This window comes from Gobio gobio (assembly GCF_949357685.1).
Source record: "Gobio gobio genome assembly, chromosome: 4".
In the NCBI taxonomy this organism is placed as follows: domain Eukaryota; kingdom Metazoa; phylum Chordata; class Actinopteri; order Cypriniformes; family Gobionidae; genus Gobio; species Gobio gobio.
In genome coordinates, this window is record NC_137100.1 from 17,370,445 (window position 1) to 17,379,884 (window position 9,440).

Below are 9,440 nucleotides of genomic sequence, written 5' to 3' on the forward strand. Positions count from 1 at the left end.
TATATTATTTTATGAACACATTTTTTTTTTCATATTGCATTTGTGTCACATTCCAATAATTTCCATTGATGCAATCAGTTGTATTTCCACTATACATGCATATAAAATTTTATTATTTATTCAGTGTAATACAGTGACAGAAATAAGAGAACAGCCATATATATATATATTTTTTTTTAAATTAATAGTGTAGTATTTACAGGCAAGGTCTTTGTAAGCAAAGCATTAGTCCTGAATTGTGTTGGCAGGGCATATAAAAACACAATATTTTGTATGTATGTTTTTCTAATAACACGAAGAAGTAAGGCATCAAACAATGAATGTATCAAACCACTGATACAAATTATTATAAATAAAAATGTATAGTTTTTTTTTTTTGGAGTCGGGTTATTTGTCCAATGTCCAGCACAGTAACAGCAATTTATGGCAATGAAAAGTTCATCATTGAAAGAAGGACATTTTAGATGCTAATACAGATAGTATCAGATGCATTTAGATGGTATAAGCCTATAAAAACTGTGTGTTATGTGCAATTGTTTAGGTGTGTGCAATTTATATTATTAAATTGAAGTTGCAAATTGCAGACAGTAGTAGTAAATAATAGTTTTATTTATTTACGTAAATAATTATACTCTTAATATAATTGTTAAGAGTAAGTAGTAATAAGTGTCATCTTGTTAGAAACATAAGAGGAACATAAGTTGGGTTTTCTCAATGTGAGCAATGTTAATATTTGTGGAAAACTGTATTTAGGTGCAGCCGGCCACACGCTCCGCAGCAAAAGGTGGCAGTGGAAAGCAAGCAAACTCGAGAACACTACAAAAGAACAAGTTCGACTGGTATCCCCCGCCCCTGGGCGTCACGTGTTCATAAGTTGTCCTGGTAACGCATTGAAATCAGGTGCGACTGAGCCAATCAGATCTCAATGATTTTCGAACCCAGCGAATCACGTTCGAAAGAGCGACAATTTAAACCACAGAGGAAATGCAATGCTACATCGAGCTCGCTTGAGTATAATCAATCAGTTTGTTCATCGAGTCACAGCAACAAGCCTCCTGAAATAATGGCTCTCCGTGTAACAAGGGTAAGTTGGTTTTAAAATATCCTTTTTTTGGGGGGAATTCAAAATGTATGTGTTTACCATATTAAAGAACACGTTATTTGTCCGTTTTAAGTTGACATGGAACGCCCTGAACCATTTCCTTATCTCGCACGTTAACTTACTCACTTTTATTCTCTATCGAAAAGCTTTGTGCAAGTTTTGCATAATCGTAACATTTAAACTGCATGCATTTGAGAGCAAGTTAGTTCACATTGGTGCTGTTAACTGGTTTGTACTAGTATGTCTTCGGTCCTCGTGTGACTTTCTCAAACACGTTTCCTAGAATTCAAACCTGATATTGTTACGTCTTAAGAGATGCAGCATTTTAATATCGCTTCACCAATCACACTACTCGCATGTAAACCATGCCTGTGTGACCCTCTTGTCTTGAACAGAACACCCGCCTGGCCAGCAGCGAGAATCAGAGCGCTCTGCCCGGAAAAGCAGCTGTAGCGAACAAGCCCGGACTCAGACCCCGGGCCGCGCTGGGGGAGATTGGCAACAATCCGCAGACACGACCGGCTTTGAGGAAGAAGGTAAGTACGGTCTCTTCTCCAGGCATTCCCCCTTCATCTTTCTTTGTCTCAACAATGACTTGACCTTTTGAAACAGGAGGTGAAGACTGCATCTAACGCGGAGGTTGTGGCTGAGAAAGCGCCTGTGGTTCAACAGCCCAAAAAGGAGTCTCCTAAAGTTAAGCATGACATTCAGGTGAGCAGTAAATTGGGTCAGTTCACCAGAATAATACTTCAGTAGTATTGAAGCAGGTGTGCTGTCCATGCCATGAATGCAAGTCAAGAAAATAGCAGCTTGCCTTATTTCTAAGTGTCCTAGCCTCTTATTTGATGCACTTTTGCTTTTAAACCTTTTGCACCTCATCAGCTGCCGTGTTTGCTGACTTCTGGGAACTTGGGTCATGTGACTCTTTCTTGTGCAGACTAGGCAAATGTCTGTTTTATGACTGGCAACAACTTTTCCTATTGCCATTATTGTAGTTCTAGTATTAACCAGCAGAGGTTAATACCCTAGTGCTGGCTCTGAAGTGTACCAATTCTATTCTGAATTGTGTAAGTTCTGCCACTCTAATGTAAAATTCACTTGTTTTCCATTTCAGCTTTTGTCTGAGCCTTCCTCTCCCATTCCTATGGAGACCTCTGGCTGTGCTTCGGATGATCTGTGTCAGGCATTCTCTGATGTTCTGCTCAATATCAAGGATGTGGATGCAGATGACTATGATAATCCCATGCTTTGCAGTGAATATGTCAAGGACATCTATTTGTATCTGCGTCAGCTTGAGGTTTGTAGAAAATCTGTCTCATTGGCTTTATAATGCTGATGTGTTCGGCAAAGTGAGCTTTTCTGCTTCTCTTGTAGAGTGAGCAAGCTGTTAGGCCGAAGTATCTGGATGGAAAGGAAGTCACAGGAAACATGCGTGCCATTCTTATTGACTGGCTTGTGCAAGTACAAATTAAATTCAGGCTGCTTCAGGAAACCATGTACATGACTGTCGCAATCATTGACCGTTTCCTTCAGGTGGGTCCCTTTCCAGTTGCCTCACTTCATAGTGTCGTCTTGAAGGTTTGTTTTTAATGGCCTCACTTGTCCCTCAATCAGGATAATCCAGTTCCAAAGAAGCAGCTCCAGCTTGTTGGTGTTACTGCCATGTTCATTGCCTCAAAGTATGAAGAGATGTACCCACCAGAGATTGCAGACTTTGCCTTTGTGACCGACCGTGCCTATACCACTGGTCAAATCCGGGAGATGGAGATGAAGATCCTGAGAGTCCTTGACTTTGGTTTTGGAAGACCTCTGCCACTACAGTTCCTCAGAAGAGCCTCAAAAATTGGAGACGTATGCTGGTTTACCTGTCATGTTTCAGAAGCACTTGAGGTGTTACATGTTCATGTTGTAATACTAATATGGTTTGTTTTTGCAGGTTACTGCAGAGCATCATACGTTGGCCAAGTACTTCCTTGAGCTCACTATGGTTGACTATGACATGGTCCACATCCCTCCCTCCCAGGTGGCCAGTGCTGCTTATGCCCTCACCCTGAAGGTCTTCAGCTGTGGTGACTGGGTAAGGTTTTTTTTTGTATTTTTTTATACTTGTCCTATCTGTTATACAATTAACTCTAACCATTCCGTTTGGCACTTTTAGACACCTACTCTTCAGCATTATATGGGTTACACAGAAGATATGCTGGTTCCTGTGATGCAGCATATTGCCAAAAATGTTGTGAGGGTCAACGAGGGGCTTTCAAAGCACCTGGTGAGTAGCTTCTGCCTGATTCTAAGTAGGGGTGCACCGATCCGACTTTTTCAGTCCCGATACCGATGCCTGGGCTTTGTATCTGTCGATACCCGATACCGATCCGATATATTGTTGAATTAATAATAAACTGTATATCTTCCACCTTATACCTTCCTTGAAGAGACTAAAGGCACCAGACTTTACTAACTAAACATAACTAAGACAAAATAACAGATGTATGTAAGGTGTTGAATTCTTATTTATTTAAAAAACAATTGTGCATTCAAATCTAAAATAGAATGTAATCTAACTTCTTTAAATAAATAAAATGTAGCAGTGGAAACAAAAAACAGTGTATTGGTCAAACATACAATAGTAATCTGACAGTTACCAAACATTTTTTACACTACAGATAATTGTTTTGGTATATAATCATATCAATATTAAAAAGTAGCATTACAAATTAACAAATAGTCTAATTTTCTACCATATGCAATTTAATAAAAATTTTCAGCTAGCTAATAACAACTTTGTTCTGGTTTCACCTCACTCCAGATTAAATGATTGTAGGCTAGGCCTATTTATTTTACTACACATTGTCAACAGAAATAAGATGAAATACTGTTGATAATTAAAAACAATTCTTACTACCCACTCTTGCTAAAATGGGTAAGCACACTTGTGTTCTCATTTCAGTTGCGTTCTGAGTAAATTAATAAACTGAGTTCATGAGTTCAGTGTTGGACAGATCAGTTGTTCTGGCCAGTCGTTAAAATGATTCGGTTCAAAGGAGTCATTAGGTCACGAATCGGACATTAGCAGACGCGTTGTGTGCGAATCCCGTCTGTTAGAACATCGCGAAAGATGTCAACACACAGAAAACACTTCATAACTGGATATAATTTGTCTCCCGCTTATTGAAAGTATGCTTTATGTCAGCTGGTCAGAGAAGAGTCAATGTTTTTTGAGCGCAATTCACACCCAGTGATAATTCAAGGACAAAATTGTCCGAATGTGTCACGTGCAACATGGTTTCGGTCTTCCGAGCTTTTGATTTGGATTAATATGTGAAATATGAGAGCGAACACTGATTATTTTGAAGACCCAGAGAGCGCGCGCGGGGGAGGAGCTCTCAGATCGGTCTCTCTGTCACTCAAGGCCCATTTATACTTCTGCGTCGAGTGTACGCCGTAGGCTACGCGCGTAGCCGACGCCGTCGTGAGCATTTATACTTCTGCGCTGTTGTCTGCGTCAATGTGCAATTCCACATGCAGACGCTAGGAGGCAGTGTCCTCGGGCATGTTGGTGTAATCAAGACAACAGCCGAAGAAGCAGCTTGATGTGTAGAATCTGTACATTCATGTCGGAATATCAGCAGCAGTGAGAGAGCGGCTTTTCTTGAGTTGTTGTATCTAATACAAATTAAGCATCTCTAGTTGATTAGTAAAGTTAAATAAGGCGATCTGGCGCTGGAATGTGTTTGTGAAATCATGCAGAGCTCGTGGCCGCTGTTTTCAGCAGCGGTGGCTCAGCAAGCGATTGTTGTTGCGGAGACTTCATTCACGAAATATACCCTAAAGTGTTCCTGTTCTTGATATACAATTACTGATTAACATCTTTGGTTTTAATGAGAAAATAAATAAACTATATTCAGCGGATATATGTATTTATTTACTACCATAAAGAATCGCTGGACTGCAAAATAGTGTGTTATAGCAGACGTAAGGAACTATCATCCAATTTCTGGACACACACACACACACTCCTATCGCAGATTTTTTATTTATTTATTGACCTGAGGGAAGGGTTCTGGCAGACCAATCACAGCGCTTGCGGTCCGCGTAGAATTGACGCGTTGTTACATTTTTGGAGAGGTGCGCGTCAGGCTACGGCGTAGGGCACGGCGTATCCAACGCGTCTATGCGTAGGGTACGCCGTACCCTCTGCGTGCACTCGACGCAGAAGTATAAATTGGCCTTCAGTCACAAGCGCAGCATCTGTTCTACATCACTCGTAAATCACTAACTCATCAAATTAGGCTTTGGCCGTCAAAGAAATGTCAATGCAGGAAAGACCCTGACTTTGCAGTAATACCCTCGAAACAGCGACGAACTAGTTGGCGTGGCAAGCGTGAAATATCTCCTCCACACAGCCGACTCTCTGGCTCGCTCCCTTCTAGCATGCGACACACGTGAAGCTGACGAATGACGTAGGTTCTGCTGCGACGGAAAAACACCTGGATCGGCTTGTGGATCTGTTAATTTTTCCGATCCCCGATCCAGCTATTTTGTCAGTATCGCGGCCGATATCCGATCCTAATATCGGATCGGTGCACCCCTAATTCTAAGTTGACCTACTTGACTTTGGTTCGAGTAGCTTTATCTATATGACTTTATTAATGTGACCCACTAACAAGTGTTTGCTTTCTCCTCCAGGCTGTGAAGAACAAGTATTCCAGTCAGAAACAGATGAGAATTGCCTCAATTTCTCAGCTTAAGTCATCCTTGATCAAGGAACTGGCCAAGCAGATCTCATAGTGTGGGGTTATGTTGAAGACTTAAGCACTGTGTGCTGCCTTGTAAAATTTGTAACTTATGCATGCTTTTACTGTTGCAACTTTTAAGATGTTTTTACAGGTGTTTTTCATCTGCACTGCCATGTCCTGAGTAAAGGTGACCTTTTAATGTTGATTCAGTGTTTATGCAACCTTGTACATTTGACTTCAAATAAACATTTTAACACTTTAAACTTAAGTGGTCTTTCATCGTTAAAGTAACTTAATGTGGCTGTTTCTTGGTTTACCTGTATAAATTGCCACAATGTGCAATCCATTTTTGGCTTTAGTTTGTTTACTTTGACATGTCATTGAGTTAATCTGCATTTCTGAAGAAACGCTTTTTCAAAGCTCAAGTTATTTCATGGCCAAATATTATTGCTAAAATGAAGCATTTAAATTGTTTACGCTTCCTAATTTTAGACCACTTGCTGTACAACCATCCTCTCGCTACATCTTGGATGGCCAATGCCATGGTTTCCATAGACCAGGGGTGTCCAATCCTGCTCCTGGAAGGCCACTGTCCTGCAGAGTTTAGCTCCAACCCCAATTAAACACACCTGTACCAGCTGATCAAGGCCTTACTAGGCATACTAGAAACTTCCAGACCGGTGTTGAGGCAAGTTGGAGCTAAACTATGCAGGACAGGGGCCCTCCTGGACTGTCTTTGGACACCCCTGCCATAGACCCTTTTCACAGACTGTTTTAACAGTCAATATCATTAATCCTGCAAAGTTTTGGATTTTCTTTTATGCTCTTGCATCAAATTACAAAATTAATTACAAGTTACTAACTTTGAGGGTGTTTCTAATACAGCATCTATGGGAGTGATGGTAAAGATGTTAATTTTTCTTCAATGCTGTATCAAATGTCCCTCTTTTTGAAAGTTGTGGAGTTTCTTTTGCGATTTTGAGCAAATGGGGACACAAATTGAATGTACCCATTCGCCGCTAGAAAAGTTAACCTGAACCCTGGTTCTGCTCTGAAACCTGGAAAAGTGTCCATTGACTTAAACTCCAATGGAATTTTTGGGGCAAATTCTGCTTTTTTGTTTGTTTCTAACTGCAGATTATTTTGCATTAAACATGTGCTGGTTGGTCAATTCCTCTAAGGTAGGGGTCTCAACTCTATCCTGCAGAGTTAAGCACCAACTCTAAACACCTGAACCAGTGTCTCAATCAGCTCCCTAGTTCAGTAGTCAGGGCTCTGATCAGGGAGTCAGCCCATTGACTTATGTCCTGATCAGTGCCTTGACTACTGAACTAGGGAGCTGATTGAGACGCACCCAGCGTCTTACAAGGCCCTAGTTAGACACTGATTAGCTGTTTCAGGTGTGTTTAATTGGGGTTGGAACTAAACTGCAGGACAGCAGCCCTCCAGGACCGAGTTGAGACCCCTGCTCAAAGCAATTCAACTATTTATTCCTGATTTATATTAGGTGTCTTTAAGTGCAAAAATTTAAACTCATTTGATACAATGCACTTGGGTACATTTTATTTTATTTTTAAATGCATTTAAATATATAGCTATAATTACACTCAGCCTTCGCTTACATCTTAACCCACCTTTAGACCTACCCATATCCCACCTCAATAGCAGTAAAGGTATAGCAAAGGACTCAATATTAAACGTGACCAACTATTTTAAGCTGAGTTAACCTTTATTGCCAGGGTTTTTGCCTATAGTTTAAAATGTTGCTGATGCTGCAACTTTGTCTATGCCAAAAGATGCTGTTTCTTGCTCAATCACATTTGCATTTTATGTAGACTTGCAAATGATGAATGCAACTATTTATTCTAAGTACAATTAACACTAAATTGTTTTACAACGTAAAAATGATCCCATTTCTCGTTTTTTAACAGCTAAATGACGCTCTATGGTGAAATATAGTGGTAGCCTGTAGGTGGCGTTCTTTCATTATTAATCATGTGAGATGCGCTTCGCAAAAGTAAACAAATTGGCTTTTTTGAATGTTATATTTGGCTCGGCGAACATGTTTTATTGTGGATTTTAAATGTAACCTACGTTTCTCGTCTATGAGTCTTTCTTATGCTTATGTCTACTTTTTACTGTTTATTATTTAAGTGCATTTATTTAATATAAGCCACACATTGTGACAACGTCTGTCGATCGACCCTCCCACTGATGTAGGTGGAGTGCTGAGTGGGCAACATGAGACGCACCACTAAATATTCAGTCATCTGCGTCAGCCTGAATGGACTCAAAAGAACACAGGCATATCATTCTTTCAATTACCAAATTATTCCCTGGAACCCTTTAAGAAGCTTACTAGATTCATTTCACCCAATACCTTGAAATAGCGTCACAGATATTATTCATTTGTGACAGTTTAAATGGAGTGACTGTCTCTCTGTCTGGGGTAGCTGCATTTCAAACAGCTTAACCATAATTTACAGTTTTTTGGTTCTCAGATGAGCCCCCCTCTAAACAATAATTTCAGATCACTGAAAAGTAGTTCATATCAGATTTTAAATTATTATTCTCTTATTCAAATTGCGCGTGTTTGGCCACAAGTGTACAACACTGCAGGTGCAACTGTCTACAATTTGCACATTGCACTGAATACACATGCTTACTGATCAAAACTGATGATAGGCTTACTCCAGCGTCTTAACTTTCTTCTTAGCTATGGCCCAAAACATGCAAAATGATCCATTCAATTATCAAAATCTGTCAGAAATACTACAATTCATAATTATCTATGACTTGAACATAGGAATCACAGTTTTACCAATTAAACAATTTTCTGCTCGCATGATAAAACATGTGAATGTGATTTTATTTGTTGTTGTTTGCATGTAACACATAGTTACACACATACATGTACATAATGTCTTCTCTGTGTTAGATTTTTCCCAGGAAATGTTTACTCTTGAAATCTAAGACACTTTGTGACACATGGCTATTCAGATTAAAAGAACTGGCATTCTTGAATAGCACAGAAAGAGTTATGTCAACATAAATTTAGAACAAAAAATGGAATTTGAATACAACAAACATTTCCAGGGTTACTGCCATGGTGAAAAAACAAAAAAGCATATAAACATTTTTACCATGGCTAACACTGACAATAAAAATCTTTTCAATTGGTGGCATTAGCTAATAACTAGGTTTTGAAGGATGAATGAAATGTTTTGGGTGATTTACAACATTTTGTAGACATGGAATAGAGTTGCGATGTTCTTTATACAACAGTTGTAATAATTGCACATGAGACTGTTTCAAAAATTAAGCCAAAGCAATTTGAGAAAAACTGTAAAAGCCTATTTTGGGTTGTCCATAATGTGAAGTGCATTGAATACATATCATTTAAAAGATATTCAGATCTTAAAAAACAAAAAAAAAAACAAATTAACATTGCCTATTGGGGAGACTGGGCTAGTTGTCACTTTTTACCAACAAAATTAATAAAAAATAAATATTGTACTGCTGATGTAAACCATCATCTCACATTGAGTTACATCTATGGAATTTTTGTCATTTAGCAAATGTTTTTTTATCCAGAGTGACTG

The 9,440-nt window shown here is 39.2% G+C and overlaps 1 protein-coding gene across 1 annotated transcript; it reads left to right on the forward strand.

Moving 5' to 3' along the window:
• Nucleotides 1-981: 981 nt before the first annotated feature.
• ccnb1 (cyclin B1) lies at nucleotides 982-6,098 on the forward strand. Its single transcript, XM_079814743.1, has 9 exons — nucleotides 982-1,084; nucleotides 1,498-1,638; nucleotides 1,715-1,813; nucleotides 2,217-2,399; nucleotides 2,477-2,635; nucleotides 2,717-2,953; nucleotides 3,039-3,179; nucleotides 3,261-3,371; nucleotides 5,789-6,098. The coding sequence occupies exons 1-9, from the start codon at nucleotides 1,064-1,066 to the stop codon at nucleotides 5,888-5,890; spliced, it is 1,194 nt and encodes a 397-aa protein (XP_079670869.1). The 5' UTR covers nucleotides 982-1,063; the 3' UTR covers nucleotides 5,891-6,098.
• Nucleotides 6,099-9,440: the final 3,342 nt, after the last annotated feature.